Source organism: Laetiporus sulphureus (genome assembly GCF_001632365.1).
Source record: "Laetiporus sulphureus 93-53 unplaced genomic scaffold LAESUscaffold_11, whole genome shotgun sequence".
Taxonomy (NCBI): Eukaryota; Fungi; Basidiomycota; class Agaricomycetes; order Polyporales; family Laetiporaceae; genus Laetiporus; species Laetiporus sulphureus.
In genome coordinates this window covers 101336-122058 of record NW_024468520.1, presented here as the reverse complement: position 1 = coordinate 122058, position 20723 = coordinate 101336, and the positions used below count along the sequence as shown (strand labels likewise).

Below are 20723 nucleotides of genomic sequence, written 5' to 3'. Positions count from 1 at the left end.
TCGCGCGAACAGCTCACTAGACATGCGTGTTTGATGAGTTCCGGCCGAACAATCGAGCTAATGCGGCTATTTGCTAACGAATGCAGCCTCACCGTCATCTAAGTTCTGGACTGATACCGCGATAGAACATTGTCTTTCGCGTAACTCATGTCCAAGGACCGAGGATGAGGGGCCTGATTATCGATTGCGTCATGCATAACTTGAGGACAGGGGACGATGAACGGATGGACGTCGCGCGGCTGCGAGGATCGGAAACCTACGAAGGGCTTGACGATTGCCCGACCCGTGCAACGGTCCATCTAGAGGCCCCAGAAAGACTCCCAATCGATGTCGAGCATCCACGAGCGTTAGCCTCACTGTCGGGTCTCACTTATTCATCCTGCCCGTCCGGCCCGTATCTGTTGTCGCCGGATGTATAAGGCGGAAGAAGAAGAAGGAAAAGAAGCCGGAATACAAGAGGAGGAAAAGGAAGGGACTGTAGGTCGCCCGTCCGGAATCCTCATACTCATGTCACGTTTGACACGGAACCCAGCCATACAAGGGACAAGAACTTCTCTTAGCGATACCGCTCATCAGTCTCGTTCCGGCGCCCAAGTCAGTTGTGAAAAGCAGACAGTCAGGTGGCTGAGAGCTTAACAGCGAGACTGCTGGTTCGGGGAATGACTGTTGGGGCAGGCATCAATTGTGAGCGGCATGTCAGACACCCAGCCGATATCATGACGTGTAGGAGTCGAGGAAGAGAAGTCCAGCAGTGGGAACTGAATGCAAGAAGTCGAAGTGAAGTGAAGGGCTTGAAGAACTGAGGAGATAGCTTAACTGAGGAAGTTAAGCGGGCTCTTGCACTTCAGCGTTTCAGCCCCTTATACAAGGGGCGAAGCGTCACCATCAATCTGTGATTTCGGGAGGCATCGTCTGCTCAGCATATGCATTGACGTGGCAGTTCAGATAGGACGGTCGCAGTCATGCTACCATCAGTGAAAGGCCTGTTCGGTCGTTGCGCTGAATCCAAGTGCAGGTAAGTCTCACGTAGCCTGTTGAACGATCCGGGAGCCAACTTGAGCGTACACTTACGATCAGCGCGTTTAAATGCAGGTCACGGGATCGCGTCAGTGCAAGGTCGTATCTCGGCGCTAGCACCAAGCGGTTCTTGCTGTAGTGCGTGGCTCATACAGGGTATGCCCAGACTTTCATCCGACTGCTTGTACATGGAAAACCTGAATCGCACCTTGAGAGGTAGCGCAGAGCCAATAGCGCATGTCGATAAGCTGCCCGCTGTGTAGGTCGTTCGTTTTGAGCGGAGACATCCGAGCGGTGACCACAAGTACCATGTACCGATGACGCTCACCCAGTGATCATGCTATTGTTGTGACAATGCCTCGAAGATGTCTGTTGTTGTCGTGACGACGACCGTGCCTTCATGTGGAATTTGATGCTTTCTTCCTCATGACTCCGGTCATCCACTGCAAACTTAACGGGTGAGTTATGATATCTTTTAGTTCTTCTGCTTCAGTCTAGATGGTTGTTCTTACGCGGATTCCGGTATGTTAGTACTTCTCGTCGTCGCACCAGCGCATCATGCACGGGTGACAATTGGGCGTTCTAAGATAGCCGCGTCACGAAGATGCTGCAGACTTCGCGACTAGAAGCACTCTTCACAGGAATTTGATGTTTTGTTCCAAATGAGGTAAAGTCATTCGCACATCTTCACGCATCTTCGACGCCCTTTCTTCGGCGCTCATTGCCCGTTTCTGCCATCGTTGTCGTCTCATAAAAAGTTATATTAGATGCCGCGCATGACTTCTGCCTTACGGCAAGTCATGATGGGTACCTTGCACAATGATCGCCGTCTCGTATTTTGTACACCCTTGTTCGCTCAAGGCTAGTTGCGCGAAGTCGAAGCCCACGCATGGAGGCCGGCGGTAGGGAGCCTTTCCACGCCGCGCATCCCGAAGCATTTGAATGTTGATGCACAAGCTGTGGTGTGTATCTTTCCAGAGTCGCATTGGTGCGTAAGATGGGCAAGATAGCGCAATGTGTGTAAGTTAGGAGACATGAGGTTTGGGCGCCAGGATCCTGAGCATTGACCACAGCCGCGAGCTCATCGATAAACTTGGCGATCGGTCTCTATACATCAAACTTCCTCTTCTTTGTGCTCTGATGTCGAAGGTAGCATGAAACGTGTCGGCGTTTCTGTAACAACATTCACTCCGAGTCGCCGTCCTTGTACGACTGCGAGTCCAAAATTCCACAGCTGGACACGTCAACAGATTCAGAATCGATGATGCCTGTCGACGGACTGATGCGTGAAGCACTTCTACTTCTCTGCGATTCAGTCTTTTACGTTTGCGCAGCAAGAATCGCTTGCAAATAACCAATTCGCCCATTGAAACACGGAGGAGAGGACGATTGATCGCCTCTCTATCGTACCCTGTGCATCAACCATAGCAGATCTCCCGGGTACTAGATCACAAGAAGAATAAGATATACAGGTAATTCGCTACATATGTCACGATTCGACACAATGCAAGATCTAGTAGAACTGTAGCGTCATATTCAGTAGAAAGAGGGAGGCATTAGTGGCATATTCTACATATACGCATATTGTAACCGTTGCTAGCATACGACTCTACACGATATAGACCAGAGAAGTATGCATACTACTGCAGTGAATATGTGGGTGAATAGGATGGTGCGATGTATATGTAATGGGATCAGGAAGTCCGTCCGGATGTATGCAAAATGAGATGATAAGGTATAATAAAGAATGATAAACAAGTGATACCCGAGTGTTCAATGCAAATACATTACGTGCATAGCAATGTCAGTTTATCAATGGCTGAGGACGAGAGCGGCTATGACCAGGCCAATATTTTACCTGAACGAAAGAGGAATGCGAGTCCCGGATCAGTACTGATATCTCTTTTCTTCTTCGGGGCTCCGGGTTCGATGCTGCATCGAAGGGGCCGGCGATGGTACGAGACGGCCGGGAGGGTGGTGGGACACATCACCAGGCCGCACGACCCCATATGGCTGGCCGACAGTGGCTGCGCCCGACGGATGAGCACCATAGGGTCCGCTGCCAGCAGCCGGGAATGGCTCGCTGGTAGTGGGAGGCGCAGCGTTGGAGGCTTGACGTGAGCTCTGCCGCATCGCCTGCCGCTTATTTTGGAACCTATCGACGTCGAGCAGGGGAGGGTTGTATATCAGACGATGATAGCTTTGACAAATCAAGCACAATCGCTTACCAAATCTGCACGCTCCTCGCAGACATATTGAGCCTTCTCGCAAGATCGGCCCGCTCCTCAGTCGATGGGAAGGCAGTCCGATTGTAAGTCTCATTCAGAACCTTCAGCTGCTCCGGGTCGGCTCGCTTTCGTTTCTTTTTGATAGTGGGCTCGGACATGGAAGCTTCTTGGCTATACGTCGACGGTGACGCCATGCCTGGTATGCGTGGGTATGGCGACGTCCCATGCACTGACAGCCGTGACGGCCCAGTACGATCAACGGACATCGAGGCGCGTCTTGGTATACCGCCAGTAGCGGGGTCTATTCCCATGGCAGGAATGGGAGGAGGGAGGTTGCGCGGGTCGGGAGGGGGATAATAAGAAGGAGGCTGCTGTGGATGTTCTGTATATGGATTATAGGCGGTAGGGTAGGCGTTGTTCTGTGGTCTGACGTGGGAACCAGCCATCATTGAAGGGTTCATAGCGCCGGCATGAGCCTGCCCTTGTGGCATATTAAGTGGTGGTAAAATGCGGGATTCATGTGGATCCTGCAGCATGGTCGACTGACCCCTGGCAGGATATGCGGCAAACGGCTGTTGCGCAGCAGGATATCTAGGATCGGTTGCATATGCTGTCGGTTGTTGCTGCGCAGCCTCTGTGGATGACGCGTGAGTAGTAGTCTACGCTGTCTCGCACACTACTAACGTGGATTTATGGACCAGCCCGCTTGGTTGAACGCTGCTGCAGTATAGTCAGCACGAGCTTGCGTGGGTTCTTGCTGAGGATATTGATTAGAGGAAAACGAGAGGTCAGGAACTACAGTAGATGCTAGATATTGAGCGTGCATTCATACAGTATGAGTGGTGTTGAATAAAAACGGACCTGGAGAACGTGAGGCTCGAAACGGTAGATGAAGAGGAGGGAGCACAGTTCGCCCACCCTGTCCTAGGTTAAAGATTCCATGGCCGCGACGGGGGGTGTTGGCGTTACCTCCGGTCGGAGTACTGCGGCGAGGTGTTCTCGAGAAGCAGCCGTAAGAGAAGTGATCGTCCTGTGGATGCGACATCGCAAATCCAAGCGAGAAATGAAGAAAATCCTCCGAAATTCGCGTATATTTCTCGACCATTAAGTACTCAGAGGCACGAGGTCTGCTATGCATATCGTCAATGCTCAAATGGCAGGTAGCGGAGCTCGCCGACTCGGCCAATGCGATCGCCTAGCGACTAGGGCACGCCAACGCTGTTACACGTACGATGGACGCAACAAGCGAGTGGGTCCGAGTCGTACACCGGATACAGTACACGAGGTAAAGCTGAGGTCTGGGGTGATGGGCACGAGTAGATGGGCACAGCACGCAGCGTGCCCTGCCGGAGTATTGCCAGACCTAGGAGAACGCGCTGAGTGAACGCTGCGATCGTCAGAGGCTGTGTCGACGACGATGCGAGGCTAGATGGAGGCACGCACTGCAGGTTGACGCTCTGTTAAAATCACAGTTAGGCTGGAATAGCCTCGCGGCGGCTCGGCGTCCTTATGATGCAGCTGGTCAAATGCAGGACCAAACACGACTTTGGCTTCGGAAGGGACCACACCACATGCCTCGTGCCGCTGCCGCGCCATGACATCTCCAGCAGATAGTTTCCCAGATGTGAACACCGCCGAAGGAGCCTCTAGACTGTAACTTTCCCCGAGTCTATCCGTTGTCTTGGTGCAGGGTCGAGCGGAGACGGAGGACTGGCAATTGCGACCGGAGGTATAACCGAAACGAAGGCTACGAGTCTTCTGGATGCCGATTTAGCTCCATCAAAAATTATCGCGGCATACAATTGGGTGTCGAGTCAAAGTCGGTGATTGACCCTAAGCATAGTAATACGCAAACATACAGCCGACTATTAGCTACTGTATTGGACACGTAAAACTTGACCAGTTTGAATCGGACCGGGGATTCTGTTGCTTGTATCCGTACAGAAGGAATCTTCCGATAAACATAGATTTGGCTTCTGATAACAATGCGGTGAGATCTCGAAAGTACAAGGATCGCCCGAATTCGCCATGCGAGTAATCTGCACGAAGACGTTCAGAAGAGGCGATACCAGCCTAGAGTGCATGCGCCTCGCGAAGGTCGGGGGCCACGTCAGCGGCAGCTCTGTTCTCGGCCATTGCAAGAAGGACCACCATGGAGACGACGGTTGACCGTGGACGTGGCAAGAAGGGGACATGCGTTTGGTGTGTGGCACCTCAGCACTCAGATCTCTCCCACGTGACCGCGCCTGCTAGATTGGGACGGTAGTGTCGCGCTGCCGCCGAGGGCATCAGTGTTCACCAGGTCTGTGGCCGCGCACAGCTAGTGCTTTCTCGTCGACCTTCATGTCCGTAAAGCCGCGTCGTGCGCTGCCCACGCCCCCCGGGCCTCCGCCACTGGAATATCAAGCTTACTACGTCCCGCGAGAGGTCCATCCAGGTGGTCTCCCCGATCTGTATTCTTTCGGTAATCCGTACAACTCTCCTTATCCGTACCCTCCGTTCGTGCCTCAAACAGCAACGAGTAATGACGATCAGCCCACCAGCCTGAGGGGTGGTACATTGCTACATAAAGGCTTCTACGATTTACTCGCATTGATTCCTACACCGTCTCCATCACGATTATTCTGGCGCGACGATCCCGAGCCAATAGCAGGACCGAAATATGAGGACTTCATCTCGAATATACCTGAAAGGGCAAGCCCACCGGTATCTGCTGCGCCTGCAAAGAAAGGGCGAAGAATCAGTAAGGACATGGTATCAAAGCCAACAGGATTCATGTATGTTCAGTACATTTGTGAAGGAATCATGCGTTTCACGCGTGCTTGTGCCAGTCACTTGATTCACGCTTCCGACGTGGACCAGGCCGAGGCTCTGCTCACTAGATGGGGACCAGAAGGACAAGGCAAATTAGGAGGTCAGAGATCTCAGGTTCTCGTCGACATCCTCTGCTCTAATTCACTGCCGTCATGTAGATCCCCGCTGGGCAGAACCCATCAAGAGGTGTATCAGACAGAATAATCAAGCTAAAGCTATCAATGAGGTCGTCAATGCCATGAAACCTTCGCAGACAACTTCATACAGATCTGATGCAGAACCTACTCCACTTCACGTTGTGAACGGAATGAGTACAACAACGTCATCCACGATTACAACGGCTGCTCGAGAGAATGTCCCCATATCGACTTTGCCATCCCCTGGTTTGCCGCCGCCTTCCTCGCCCAGTCAGGCTATCGGACAGCCGGACAGCTCCACCATTCGATGGGTTGCTGCACTTACGACTCACGCCGAGCACGAGAATGAAAATGCGGACAGTCCCGACGAAGGCAGAGACACACCGACCATCCCTCCTCCCCGGAAGGAAATCAACCCGTCTTTGGCTACTTTGGAAAAGGCCGTCTCCGCGAAAATCTATTTCGAGAATTTATATTTTCCGTTACTGCGACATCCTCCATCCAGAGAGCAGAGACGTCTAGCCATGGAGAAGGACATGGCGAATATGCAACTAACGGAGGTTCAAAAGGAGTCTCTACGGGCGAGATGGCGCCAGAACGAGACAGACTATTTGCGAGAGCAGAGGCGAAAGGTGGACGTTAGCGCATTCGTCAAGCTGAAAACAATTGGACACGGTGGGTTCCTGTCGCCATCGTTCTCGGATGTTGCTCTGACAGCCGCCATTGTTTTAAAGGCGCCTTCGGCGTCGTTTCTCTTGTCCGTGAACGTTCTACGGAACAGCTATTTGCCATGAAGCAGGTGACTCGCCTTCATCTTTTTCCAGATTAATGACTCGGCATCATTCATCATTCATTTGTTCTTATCGGTTCAATCTATTTCAGCTGCGCAAGACAGACATGTTACGTAAGGGACAAGAAGGACACGTACGAGCGGAAAGAGACATCCTCAAGTCAGCTTCATTGGTCAGCACTCCCGGAGGGGCTGAATGGATTGTCAAAATGTACTACAGCTTCCAAGATCGTGACCATCTCTACCTAGTGGGTTCAGCCTTCCTTGCATTTAGGTTCGATATAATTTACCATCTGGGTACTGATTTCATTTCGATTTCATATCCGATAGGTTCTGGAATATATGGGCGGAGGGGACCTGTTAAACCTTCTGATAGAGAAAGATATATTTGAAGAAGACTTTACGCGGTTCTATGTTGCAGAGGTGGGGCCTCACCTGTCCTTTTGTTTCTATTTTTCACCGTGTCTCGCTCTCTTGCAACGAACGGTTCGATGTTCGCCTTTCACCTCTAGATGGTATTGGCCATCGAAACATGTCACAAACATGGATTCATTCACAGGGATATCAAGCCGGACGTGAGTCTATCGAGTCAGCCAATTGGCGCTCTCGGATAATTTCGTAATGCATGCATTCCTATCGCAGAATTTCTTGTTCGATCCGAACGGGCACATCAAGCTGAGTGATTTCGGCCTTGCGTGAGTATCTGACCGCCTCATCCCCGGTATTGGGCTCTGTTGACCGCATGATTCCAATGGCTGTATTAGAACGGATCTGCATTGGGCGCACGACACCTCATGTCAGTACCACATGCACATGCTCTGCATTGCCCCCGTCTGAGTCGTTGTCATCGCGTCTAGACTATGAGCAACAGCGCCTTCACCTCTTACACAAGCATGGAATTGACTTAGAAGAGTCGTACCGCCCGTCAGACGGCATGCGAACGAAACGCTTGGACCGCAAGGAGGTGGAACGACTGATGGGCGGCGGTGATGGTCAGACAGGCATCTTCACGTGGAGAGAGCGGAATCGCAGAAAGGTGCGGTTTCATCTCAGTCAAAATGTATAGCGGCTTATTTAATACTCTGAATAGCTGGCATATTCAGTGTGAGTCGCATTGTCGACAGACGATCATCATTGGTGCCGAACTGACATGATGGGCACAGTTGCGGCACGAACTCCTACAGTGAGTCTTACCTGCATGTGAAGCTGTCGTTCGCTGATTGCGCTTCAGTGTCACCTGAGGTTATTCGAGGTCACGGCTATACCTTTTCATGCGACTGGTGGAGCCTCGGAGTAATCATGTTTGAATGCCTTTATGGGTATGTAAACTTCTTCGGAAGGTATGCGTTATTGAGACTGGCTCGCTTTGGACAGATTCCCACCATTCGTGAGCAATTCGGTGAGTTTACAAGCTATTCCTATCGGCTTCTGGATCTCGGCTTCCAGACGTGTTGAAACTCTATATTTTTTCACGCAATCAGCGACACGTAACTCGGCAGAAAATTTTGAATTGGCGACAATCCTTGCGGTTCCCGTCTCGTCCTCGTGTCTCCCGCGATGGCGTTAATTTGATGGAGCAGCTCCTCTGTGAGCCCGAGGATCGCCTCGGCTCTCAGACTTCGTCATCCGTCAGCAGGCCGAATTCCATGATTGTGCAGGCTAGACGAAGCGGTTTCATATCCACGACTGGGGCTGGTAACGCGGATGGGGCTCATCTCATCAAGGTACAAGTCTACTGTGGAGTATGATGGATGAGTGATTGACGTGAGAGCTTTAGGCTCATCCGTGGTTCCGCGGCATTGATTGGGAGAATATCCACAAGTATCCCGCGCCATATCGTCCCCAACTGTGTGATCCAGGCGATACACGTCACTTTGACGATGATATTCCAGCAGAGGTGAGGCCCTGAAACCGCAACGTTGCCCGCTAGCTGCTCATCGCATTCGGCTAGCCTCTTGCGCCGGCGAACGGTGCTGCTGCGGATGCCACCCGCGATCCTCTCCTTCGGGATAAGATACACGGTCAGGAAATTCTCGAGGTCCGCAAAGCGCTGGCGTTCGCCGGTTTCACCCACAAGAGCCCACGAGTGATCAGCTACGTGCGGGCTGACAAAGCCTTCGATCCGGCGCCGAACTCATACGGTAAGGAACAAACAGACAGGGGGCGTTCCACGATACGCGAGACCCGCGGCATTGGTAGAGGAAGAGCAATCTCAATGTAAATGATATCTTAATCGTCGTAGCGTTCTTTCGTTCCTATGTTTTGAATTCTTCTTGCTTCACGGCCAAACGACCGAACTGCTTGGGAGTTATATCTTGTTACTAAGTAGGACATCTGTTACGCCTGGAATGCTGTTCGTGCTGCAATTTCTCGTAGCATTCGCGGAGATATCAATAGCCGAGATCCTGAGACAAAGCGCAATGAATTTGTCCGACAATGATCAAATCAACTCGTTGTATATGCGCAGATCAGTCGCCGCTTGCAGTGCCTCGAAACGGTGGTCTCCGAGATACACGGGCGGTCGTCGAGGAGTCGACTTGCCAGACTACTAACCGAGCTCGCGTCTCGAAAACATGTTGCAGTCAGCGAGAAAAACTGCGCTATTCAGGAACGTGGTAGAAACCGATTGACAGAGGCTGTCCGTCACAGTCGCGTCCACCACGACGTACGTTCATCACAACCCCGCCACCAGAATGGATGTGAATTCCCTCCCACGACTTTCCCACCTCCTCACATCACCTTTCGTCGCGGCGAGAAGGGAAGCGATGTGTGGGAGCATCGACGAAGAAGGATAGTACTTTTCTTATTGGGCGCTACACGTTTCGCTCAACGCGAGATGGGCATGTCTGTTGCGATCATCACCCTTGCCGAATCATGACGCACCGTATCACACCATACTTTGCCACAATAGGCAGCGAAGATCCAAGCAGTCGCCACTGACCTGCTGGAACAGTGAAGGCAGCTGGGGCACGCCAACTTCACGGATGAACAGGGCGATCACTTGACACTATCCGGCGAGTAATTACCCAAGTCGGCCAATCGCAATTCGCACTGAACCCATCGCAACCGATGTACGTCCACGGTACATCAACCAAATTATTCATTTCCACTGCTAGATCCTCGATGAGTCTAAAAGTCAAAAGTTTTATGAATGAGATTGCACCGAAGAAAGTGAGTTATATGAACTGTACCTTTGCCGAGATTCGAATTGACTGGTATACGGCAGTATTAAGTCCCATGGTGATTGGACGTAGGCTTGGAGTCCTGATTCTAAACTCCAGAAGCTTGTGAGAAGCGACTCCAGCACGGGTGCTGCGATAAATTCTTCTGTGGGGCATAGGTGAGTAAGGCAGACTACGTGAAATCCCGGCATGGTCTACACCAGGATGTGATATCTTCGTGGCTTGCGGAAATGGTACGGCATGCTGTGCATTCGCGGCCGAGAAGCGCCCATGTATGGCTGGAACAATGCTGACTTGTAACGTTTCTCGTATTTGTGCTGGGAGGAAAAGACCAGTCTGGAAGCGAATTGACGATAGGTCCGCTGCCGCATAAGGGGATCCATCTACAACCCCGTCGGATACTTGGCGAGGGGAGATCGAAAATGAGATATCTCGTTGAAGGTGACATCCCGCTGCAAAAGGTGCGCGATGTACGGCAGGCATCAGCTTTGCGACATCTCACGCACAGGAATACACCGAGATGGCGGACTTGGACTGGAATGAAGGTTCGAAACGACAAGCTGGCGATACACGTTCGAAAGGGCTCGAAAGGGCCACCGTGCTGCACACCGAGAGCCACGGAGTTTGCCGGGCTTCCCAGAATAGTAGTCGCTGTGGAAGATCAAAACTTTGAACCCTCCCATTTTACCATGAAGTTAAGTTTCGGGGCTTGTATGCAGGAGCATGCTCGCGTTACACCGTTGAAGAATCTTGCAGAAGAAAGTGAAAACGCTTTTGAGGAGCTCCGTGCGATAAAGTTTTTCAAACGCCGCATTCCACGACTTTCGGCAGCTAACTGATACATACTGGCAAACAGAAGTGCCACCATTATCACCGGAGGCATGGGCCCATGATTCTGCCCGAAACATTTTGGACACATTGTAATAACAGTCCAAATAATTATGCAATGTTTTTAGCACATACATTTTGAAGTCATTTTGAATGTTTTAAAATGTTTTAAGCATCAACATTGCAGCACAATTTTGATAGCATTCATAAAGATGCAAGAATGAGACCCCAATGCTGCAGATGACAGCATTTAAGCATTATTGCAATAGCATCCTAAATGTTTCTTGGGAGAAAATCTCAAATGATACCTGTGAGTGGCCATGATGTTCTCAAGATGTTCCCAATGGATTCATCGTGATCGCATAATTGTTATTACTATATATAGTAATGTGCTAACCATATTAGGACACCCCTGATGCGTTCAAGATGATTCCAGCCGGCACATGATGGAAAGCATTCTGGTACTCATCGTAACATCACGTTGATCACATTTGTAATGTACCCTTAAGATCCATTCAAAATGATACCAATATATTATATGAATGCTGGCCAGAGCAAAATTGTTGTCTCATCCTGGTGTCTTTCTGAATAATATCACTATTATTCCACAATGTGCTCACTCGAAATGATTCAAATCATTCCGTGATGTTTACATCAGTAACATTAGAGTTACATTGTGACTGTTATCGTGATGTGTCCAAAATGTTCCCAGCGGAATCATGGGCTCGCTCATGCCCCCGGTGATTATGATTCATACCGGATTGTTTTTCAGCGTCGTGTATATAATTAGGGCCCCTACAATTGTCCGGATACAATGAATACTAGAATAGCCAACTGAACAATTTAACTATATGGTCCCGTTCCTCAGGTTATCAAACTGACTCCCTTCGTAGTGTAACCAGTTCGGACTCCTATCCAACTCTCCCATAGCTTCCTTGACAACAGCCACCAAGCTCCTCCCGGGCTGCGGGTCTTTGCCCGGACCGCCCTCCATGCCATCTCTCGTACTCCCCTTGTCTCCGCTCAGCTCCCAGAACATGCTCCCTCCCAGACCCGAGCGAGCGATCCACTGGCCTTTCCAGTGCCCCACTTCCTCCGAATCAAAGCTCACCATCTCCCTCGACTGATAGTTATATCCCCAGCTCGCAACTGCTCGCTCGTCTCTCAATAGGTATGATCCCGGTAATGGCAACGCGCGATAGTCATAGACACCCTGCTCCCAGCTGCCTTGTCCGATGCCCTGGAATGACGTGCCAGGCCCGTCGGTATTCATGAAACTGCGACCATATAGGGGAATGCCAAGGATCAATTTGTCGGATGCTATGCCTTTAGACATGTACCACTGGACAGACTGAGACGCATTGATCTGTCCGCCAAACAGGTTTGCTTGATGGTTGGCAATTGAGTCCCACGACCCGGCTGAGCCCATATCAGCATTCGATAACTAACTTCCGTCTTGAAGTATGCTCACCGAAGTCGTAGGCCATCAGATTCCAAAAGTCAAGGTACTGGTCCATCTCGCGCGCGTGCAATTTCTGATAATTCTGTGGACCACACGGCGCAGCGATCTAGAAGCAAGATAAAGCTCCGAGTCCAGCCATATGCATGATGATAGGCATACCGTCAGCAGGAACTTGTAGTTGGCTCGTTTGCGCGCCGCGTGCGCATCCAGTCCTGCCCTGAGTTCTCGTAAGAGGTCTAGATAGCCTCGTGCTTGTGCGTCATTCTGCGGATATTCATAATCGATGTCAAGGCCATCTAGACCGTTGTCTTCGAGCAGTCTGATTGCAGATGCTACGAATTTCGATCGGAGAGCAGGTGACACGACTATCGGGTGGAACGTGGGAGAGTACGTCCAACCGCCAATAGAAAGGAGCACCTTGAGGTGACGGTTTGCTTGCTTCAGTTTGTATATGGCCTTGAAATTGCCATATAGGTTATGGCCGATATCGTTCCATGAATCCCCGGGGTAGTGGATTTCTTGGTCCGACCATGTGTCAGAGAGTACGACTTCTCCGGTATCTCCTCTGATATTGGCGAAGGCGTAAAGAATATGACTAGATTGGAAATGAGCTGAATTGATTAATATGCTGACGGAATCGGAGCAAAGGACACTACGTCAAGTTCTCCGCTGGTATCAGTGAAGGAGGGAACTTCCTCCCATAAATTCCCCTGCGACGATAGGCGTAAGCGACTTGAGAGCCGATCTAGCATCGAGAGTTTACCAGTTGACAAAGCTTACGGAGAACGTGAGGTGAGCACGTTCACAGCCTCAAGGAACGATGTACACACTATCCGACGCTGTATTTCCCATGCCTCGGCATCTCGCTGTCGTTCTCAGGTTCGGGTTTGCCAGTGATCTCCGCTGCTTCCTCCTGCACCGTCGTTCCAGACGTATGCTCGGATGTAATTGCGAGGTCCACGGACCAGCGATTCGCCTTGTACACCGCTAGGGCAACCAAGCAGAAGGTTGCAGCAAATAAGAGTACTCTGATAGGTGCGCGATATGCAAGGCGTGGTGGTTTCGGGTCAGGATGAGCTGCGCTGTGTTCGGCAGGGTCGCGTGCTACAGGTTCATATGAAGTCTGGGTATCTGGCATAACTACATCGATATAGCCTGCCTTTGGTGAGAAGGGCGTCTCAGATTCGGAGGCGTGGGACGGAGATTCCCAGCACGTGCAAAGACGCGCCCTGGGCTGTGGCTCTAATGTAACAATGTTGGATACGCGTGTCCTCGGATCTTTTGCAAGGCCAGTGCTTAGCAGTGCTTGCATGTCCTCGTAGCAGAACGTGTATGCATACGATTTACACTCAAGGAGGAACATTTCTTTACCGCCTCGCTACCGACGCGGCATGGAAACTGGCTGCGATGCTGCGGGACTGCACACGACAGGACGCATATTCCGATCAAGTTTGATTCGCAACGCCGAGGGAACGGAACAGAAAAATTTACGCCCAAGTAATGTTGATCGTATGATCCGTGTTCATCTGGTTTATGCGCAAGTAGAATCACGCAATACGCCAGGACCACATCTGGCCACGGTAACGAGGGCCATGCAAATTAATTCTTCCATGTCCAAGCAGCGAGCTCACAGCGATCGAGGACAGCCTGGCTTGATGTTAGGGGACGGTTGGTGATGTAATAATTGGGCCGCTGGTTTGCAGGGCAAAGCCTCACAACTAACGGGCAGGATCAGACTGCTCTGTTGTTTCAGTCGCGCACTCTGCGAGCAAGTGATCCGCGCACTGGGGAGCAAGGACCTCGCACCTCTGAGACGATACATCCACCGTAAGAGCAGCCTCGGCGTGATCGCGTCGAGGAATACATGCTTGCATAGGTGATGACCATACAACCCTTCCTTCTTTTTGCAGACTTTACCGACGCGCTGTCCGCCGTCCGTCATTCATCCCTTCATATCGTGCCATGGACGTGGCACATGCATAATGATCTTCATTCGCAAAATGGAGCATTGCACACTCCGTGCCAATGCGTGGGCGATCGACAACGGCGCAGCCTGACTCCAGCCAGACCGTCTCCCTTTACCTTGGACCTGGGCAGGCTGCGTCGGTGGTCGGACCTGCCGGCATGATGTAATCGATATCCGATGTCGGTGTCGCCGAGTCGCCGAAATTAAGGCTCAGCTAAGGCAATGTCAACCGTCATTGTGGCCGCGTTGTCTCCGATGCATGTCGGAAGCTATGCATAGTCTGTGAGCGCAGTCTCAGGATATTAAGGAAATCCGATAACGTTACACGCGCAGTCATTAATGACAGCGAGTGATATGATTGTGGAAAATGATGAAGAGAAATAGATTGTCCCAAAAGATTCCCGTGAGAAAACCATGCTGTAACGAGATGAACCTACAATGTATCTGCCCCGAACGGTCATCCACCTTTGATCTCCCTCCACAGCGGTGTGATTGCCTGTGCGACACAGTTGGCAATTACTTCCAAACAATCCCGCGTCTGCTCATCTTCAATGCTCTTCAAAATCCCTCTGGCTCTCCAGCGGTCGGGATGGAATCGTTTGTGACTCTTTTCCACGAACACCTTGTAATCTTGATACGGCACATAAGACCTTGCGGTACGGAAGAATGTCTCGACTGCATCCCAGTCAACATCTTCGACGGAAAGGTACGCGCGGGAGCGCAAGACGGGCCATGGGATTAAATCGAAGGTGGCAGGTTTGTCCACGGAGAACTTTGCAGTGTCAAATTCTTCAGAGAGCGTCTGGTACCACTGGATGGCACGCGAGGTAGTCCAAGGCCCATAGGCCCACCGCTTCTGCCGTTCCTGCTGTTTTTGACGTCTCTCCTCCTCGTGGTGGGCTCGCTCTCTAGCGGGCTTCTTTCGCTGCTCCGCCTGTGCTTTCTCCGCCTCCTGCTTCCGACATTGCTGCTCCATTTCAGCGGCTCTCCGCTCGGCTTCTTTCCGAGCTCGCCGAGCATGCTCTTCTGCATGCTCCGCAGCTTGGCGCTTTTTGGCGGCCTCTTCCCACAATGGTCTGTCCTTCTCAAGCTCGGCGAGCTTCCGGCGTGACTCCTCAATTGTGGCACGGTGCTGGGCTTCTTGATCAGAGTTGTCTTCAATTGGAGAGTCCTCATCCCGATCCGCATTCATATCTTGAGAATGAAACGGAAGTTAGCACACGGGCATCGAACTTAAATATTAAATGCATTTGAAATATTACCGGTAGAATGGTCGCGCGCGCTAGGCTCTGTTGGAATATTGGTCGAAGCATCACTCTCTGGAGACCGATGCCCGTTCGATTTGAGGTTTTCAAAGGGCCATTTCCCTGTTTTTCTCTTCCCGTTTTTCCGCTGAGCAAATCCGGAACCCATTGTCGGGAATCTTCCGGAATTCAACTGAGTGCAAAGGCGTTTAGGTTCGGGACTATCGCATCGTCCCGCAGCAGGTCCTTCGTCTGCAGCCAGTTCGGATACATTGACATGATCAGCGTGAGATGTACCTATGACACGCCTGTGAGGGGTTTGCAATCCATGAGCAACAAATACATACGTTTCCGCTTGGTAGCTTGCGTAGAACCAGCCTGAGGTACGGAGTCTTCGTCTGCTACAGTGAGGTCAATCATCTCCTGATCCTGATCGTTTGATTCCGCTGCCTGATCTCTCATCGGACGCCATCTCTGCCCGCGAGATTGAGCCCTGTTAGCGCCTGCGCGCGGGTGACCATTTCGATAAGACGTTTTTCCTCCTCCAGACTGTGCATGCTCCTTCGAGTCGAAGGCGGTGGAGCTACCATGACCTAGCTCTTCTACCCCACCCTCTTCATCGCCGGGGACAGTAATAGGATGCGATGGATCGCTTCCAAGGGCTTCCGGAGAATCATGCGGTGTTTTCCGAGATTTCTTAGGAGGCGGCAGCTCCTCGGAGGGAATGCTATCCAGAGATAAACGACGTTTGGCATCCGCCGGCGGCGGGGCAGAAGTCGCTTCCGCCAATGGATTCGGCAGCCTCGAAGGCATCTCGCGCTCATTCGGTTCGACCCGAGAGATGACTGTCATGTCAGGAGGCGATGGCACGAAACAATCATAAATTGGATCCAGTTTATAGATTTCCCATTGTTCTTGCGAACAGTGAACCAGCTCTCTATGAGCTGATCAATCGTAAGGCACGCGGCACTGCTTCTATAAACTTACCCGCAGATTTTAATGACTCTCGGCCAAGGTCCCTCGTCCTCCATGCCCTGTCCGAGACGCGCGCGTGGTACGAATCTCCAGGTACTCTGGCCGTTCGGAAGAGTCTCGATCACGATGCGCTTAGGACGACATGTTTCATCATGGAGAGACAGCTTGTTCAGGTCTGGAATATCGCCACGCGATGAAGCGGTGTAAGAGTTGAAAGATGCGAATGAGAATGTTGAACCGGGGACGCGATGTAGACGCGTGGGTTGCGAGGTGTCGAGTTGACCGGGCACAGTGCCAAATATCGAGGGAGGTATCGGTGATTCCCCCTCTAATTCGTCACCAAACATAGTGAGAGGCGAGCCTTAGAGAATGGTGATGATAAACAGATCCTCTGGACGCGGTGGCAGAGAAGGTTGAACCCGTGGACGCCACAGCGACTGCAGTAACGCACGTGATCGAGAGCACGTCCACTTACGGCAAGTGTTTGCGCTGCTTTGAGTTCGCCGTCAACCGCTTTGAGCTGCACTGGGGTGAGTCTGTGTTCGCTGATATCTGTGATTCCATGTCAATGGTATCGTTGCATCGCGTGTTCCGTGTTACCAATGCAGTTCTCTGGCAGTCTATGCGTCTTGTTACACAGCATTCTGTCCAGCGACGAGTCATCGAGAAGCTATGCAGTGGATGTGGTCATCTCAATAATATCTGACTTCGATTGACTCGAGTGGAGCACTTAAATTGCGCCTCCAGGTCTATTTATTCCCAAAACCCTCATTTCACACCAGACTTGACTTCTGAGTCCCCATCAGCATGACTAGCTTACGGGACTTCCAGAACGAAATCGACGCGATTCACCACCACGAGGTTGCCCGGCAAAGGAACCAACTCGCTGCTGAGAGAGCGAAAGAATTTGGCGCGAAGTTACCGACTGTCAAACTCCTAGCTACTGCTTCCGCAGGCACGACTGAGAGCACTGGCATTACCGACACGCTCAAGACACAAGCTCTAGTTTCGCAGCCCGATTTTTCGGACATAGATGATGAATTACAGGTAAACTTTGGTCAATGAATCAGAATGGCGGGCATTAATCACAACACGCTCTTTGGGGGACGAAGGTGCTCTTGCTCTCGCCCGTGCCTGCAGACCACGACCGAGCACGAGATGTAATTGCCTCTCTTTTAACACAACGGAGGGGGGAGTACCTCTTACGATTAGGAGCTCATCCTCCTCATGGCAAGCTATTCTTGAACGGAGCATCTGCGACCAGCGACCAGTGGCGAGGCGCAACGCGTACAGTGGATGAACTTGCCACATTGCGGAAAGAGGTTAGCAAGATCGTTGAAGAAGTTGGGGGAAAGGTATGTGGCTACGACTGGAGTTACCCAAGACTTCCTGACGCGTGAACATCGCATAGGCCACGGTTCTTTTTGAGACGACATCGGATCAGCCTCGAGCAACATTATTGCTCAGGTTACCCCCTGCGAATGTGTCATTAACTCCCGAAGTTCGATGTGCTGTTGTGGGGAATGTCGATAGCGGCAAGTCGACTACATTAGGTGTCCTGACTCGAGGTATGCTCTTCTTGTACATAAAACAGCACGCTACTAATGGGCGATTCAGGAGCACTTGATGACGGTCGAGGGCGGGCTCGAGTCAGCTTGTTCAGGCACAAACATGAGATTGAGAGCGGAAGGACATCCAGCGTTGGCATGGAGGTGAGGGACCATTACCGCTCGGCAAAACCTTTCATGGTCCCAAATAGTGTTTTCCTGTAGATTTTGGGATTTGGTCCTTCGGGCGCCCCAATTTTACCGTCTACAGCTCATCTGAATGACCACGACGCCATTCGACGCGAGAAGATGGGATGGGAGGAGATCTCGGCGCAAGCATCTAAGATTGTCTCATTTATTGGTGGATTTTTTCGCTGTTCGTCCAGCCGCACGTAATTGATTGTCACCTTTCTGCAGATCTCGCTGGCCATGAAAGATATCTGAAGACGACCCTGTATGGCCTGACGTCTGGCGCCCCTTCATGTGTTATCCTTATTGTTGGGGCCAATGCTGGGCTGATAGGTATGTCGAAGGAGCATCTTGCGATTGCGTTAGCCTTGAGCGTCCCCGTTGTCGTTTGTATCACGAAGGTGCGTGTGCGTGTCGCTGCTTCGTCTGGCTGTTGTAATTCGTGTATATGGTGACAGATCGATATGACCCCGCCGAATGTCCTATCCAAGACCATCGAGCAAGTCACCAAGATCATGAGAAGCCCGGGTTGTCGGTAGGTCATTTCTATCAGATGCTCCTACGACATTTCGAACACGTGTCATTACTAGAAAAACGCCTGTATTCGTAAAGTCCGCTGAAGTTGCTGTGGAACTGTCGCAAGTGTTTGCAAAGGAGCGGTATGTGTATATCCGAACGGGAGGATAAAGTCTGAGCGATTGTGATAGATTGTGTCCGACATTTCTGCTGTCCAACGTAACAGGGGAGGGACTTGACTATGTGGGTATGCTTGACTGAAATCCATTCAGTCGTGCTGAATTACTCTTATTCCAGCTCCGCATGTTCCTTAATCTCCTACCGGCCAGCGAGAGCGATAGCGAGAAGTTCGCTGCCGATCAACCATTGGAGGTAATACGCCCTTCTTATCCCTTACGTTCCGCGAACTGAGATTTGGCCGCTGTGTAGTATTCAATCACTGAGATATGGTACGTAACTGATTGCGGCGATATATCAGTATCACGCGTCTGACCTTTGAATCTGGCACACTCCACTCTGCATGAAGGTCCGTGCCGTATGTCGGTACCGTTGTCGACGGTATCTTGAACAGCGGGGTCATCAAAACGGGCGATGCCGTGTTATTAGGCCCTGACGCCAATGGTAACTTCCAGAGCACTGTTGTCAAGTCAATTCAACGAAAACGGTAAGCCAGTGTTTCCGAGCATGCGTTCCTGAGCCACAAGGTCACACGGCAATTAGTGCTCCGGTGAATAGCGCTGAGGCCGGGCAATGTGTTTCGCTCGCGCTTAAGCGTGTACGAAAAGGTGCCGTGCGCAAAGGAATGATACTTGTTCATAAAACGGAAGCAGTTCCAAAGGGTAGGTCGCGATCATCAATCCATTCGGCGACGTTCCAATGTGATGTCTGCCATACAGCCGTGCGAAAGTTCGAGGGCCAAGTCTTGATCTTATAGTAAGCATCACCGCCTTCCGTTCATCTGTCATTCCTGACGGTCAGTTGCAACCAGCCACAACACCACGTTGCAGAAGAACTACCAGGTCAGCGTGTGCATCGTTTCTCTAGTAACCACAACTCAGAATATCTTTTCGCGGTGCAGGCCATGCTCCATTGCGGCGTACGTTATGAAACACGCTTTCCCGGCGATTGAGCCACTGATGCATTTACTCTCACCCCCGTTGTAGGCCGTACGCCAGACCGTGCGCATTGTCAACATGGATCATCCGCAAGGTATCCTGCGTACCGGAGACCGAGCTACTGTCACCTTCGAGTTCATATCGCGCCCTGAGTTCATTAAGGAAGGGATGAAGCTGCTGTTCAGAGAAGGGAAGACGAAAGTGCGTTACATAATTCTCACGGCGAACAGCCACTCTGGCGGAGTCTCATGGCATCTCCAGGGTCTCGGTGTCGTAACGCGATTATTGTAATACCATCAATCCCCTACCTCCACCGATGGCATGGCATGATGTACAATACCGGAGGCCGAAGGCTCGAGCCTGTATGTATCAGACGCGGCCCACTGTATTAACAACGGATGTACAGTAGGAGCATGATCTCTTGTAATGTACAGTTCTTCGGAATGAGCTGTTGCACCATGTTGTTTCACGGTCTGTTTCCTGCCAGGAAGTATCCTCTGCGACCGTTACTTTTCGCCGGCCAGGGCATGAATCCGTTCGTGCCTGCTGCATCGTCCCTGGAGTATACCACCATCTCAAGACCATCGCGCACGACGACGATGGAGAAGGTGGTGGCCACCGTACGTAGTAGGCCACGTGCTCGGATACTGTAACTCTGGAAATCCTGCTCCGCACTCCGTGTGATCTCAATATTCCCCCACTCCTTGACGATC

The 20723-nt window shown here is 51.4% G+C and overlaps 6 protein-coding genes across 6 annotated transcripts; 2 read left to right on the top strand and 4 right to left on the bottom strand.

Annotated features, from left to right (window-relative positions):
• Positions 1 to 2487: 2487 nt before the first annotated feature.
• Positions 2488 to 4602, bottom strand: LAESUDRAFT_723816 (homeobox-domain-containing protein). The gene is made up of 4 exons (XM_040908485.1): positions 4107 to 4602; positions 3930 to 4040; positions 3246 to 3879; positions 2488 to 3172 (listed from the first exon to the last, which is right to left on the bottom strand). Exons 1-4 carry the CDS (start codon positions 4381 to 4383, stop codon positions 2905 to 2907), a joined length of 1290 nt encoding a protein of 429 aa, XP_040766065.1. The 5' UTR covers positions 4384 to 4602; the 3' UTR covers positions 2488 to 2904.
• A 933-nt stretch (positions 4603 to 5535) lies between these two features.
• LAESUDRAFT_723813 (kinase-like protein) lies at positions 5536 to 9425 on the top strand. Its single transcript, XM_040908484.1, has 17 exons — positions 5536 to 6022; positions 6077 to 6159; positions 6218 to 6871; positions 6931 to 6995; positions 7079 to 7234; positions 7317 to 7409; positions 7499 to 7561; positions 7629 to 7681; positions 7751 to 7782; positions 7844 to 8022; positions 8077 to 8090; positions 8150 to 8169; positions 8218 to 8305; positions 8361 to 8385; positions 8468 to 8710; positions 8764 to 8883; positions 8938 to 9425. Exons 1-17 carry the CDS (start codon positions 5589 to 5591, stop codon positions 9205 to 9207), a joined length of 2592 nt encoding a protein of 863 aa, XP_040766064.1. The 5' UTR covers positions 5536 to 5588; the 3' UTR covers positions 9208 to 9425.
• A 488-nt stretch (positions 9426 to 9913) lies between these two features.
• LAESUDRAFT_723812 (uncharacterized protein) lies at positions 9914 to 10913 on the bottom strand. Its single transcript, XM_040908483.1, has 2 exons — positions 10178 to 10913; positions 9914 to 10115 (listed from the first exon to the last, which is right to left on the bottom strand). The coding sequence occupies exons 1-2, from the start codon at positions 10649 to 10651 to the stop codon at positions 10083 to 10085; spliced, it is 507 nt and encodes a 168-aa protein (XP_040766063.1). The 5' UTR covers positions 10652 to 10913; the 3' UTR covers positions 9914 to 10082.
• A 930-nt stretch (positions 10914 to 11843) lies between these two features.
• On the bottom strand, positions 11844 to 13596 carry LAESUDRAFT_757565 (glycoside hydrolase family 18 protein; the record flags this gene model as incomplete). Its single annotated transcript, XM_040912330.1, has 6 exons — positions 11844 to 12415; positions 12468 to 12564; positions 12618 to 13053; positions 13115 to 13168; positions 13222 to 13233; positions 13289 to 13596. 6 exons carry the CDS (start codon positions 13594 to 13596, stop codon positions 11844 to 11846), a joined length of 1479 nt encoding a protein of 492 aa, XP_040766062.1.
• A 1285-nt stretch (positions 13597 to 14881) lies between these two features.
• Positions 14882 to 16990, bottom strand: LAESUDRAFT_757564 (uncharacterized protein; the record flags this gene model as incomplete). Its single annotated transcript, XM_040912329.1, has 4 exons — positions 14882 to 15618; positions 15687 to 15965; positions 16016 to 16605; positions 16656 to 16990. 4 exons carry the CDS (start codon positions 16988 to 16990, stop codon positions 14882 to 14884), a joined length of 1941 nt encoding a protein of 646 aa, XP_040766061.1.
• Positions 16991 to 17152: 162 nt separating this feature from the next.
• Positions 17153 to 20449, top strand: LAESUDRAFT_723808 (P-loop containing nucleoside triphosphate hydrolase protein). Its single transcript, XM_040908482.1, has 19 exons — positions 17153 to 17173; positions 17391 to 17690; positions 17756 to 17998; positions 18055 to 18211; positions 18261 to 18355; positions 18416 to 18551; positions 18608 to 18780; positions 18838 to 18914; positions 18970 to 19038; positions 19087 to 19138; positions 19193 to 19267; positions 19325 to 19344; positions 19422 to 19559; positions 19616 to 19734; positions 19792 to 19828; positions 19884 to 19914; positions 19974 to 19991; positions 20059 to 20211; positions 20272 to 20449. Exons 2-19 carry the CDS (start codon positions 17451 to 17453, stop codon positions 20299 to 20301), a joined length of 1863 nt encoding a protein of 620 aa, XP_040766060.1. The 5' UTR covers positions 17153 to 17173; positions 17391 to 17450; the 3' UTR covers positions 20302 to 20449.
• The last annotated feature ends 274 nt before the right edge of the window (positions 20450 to 20723 follow it).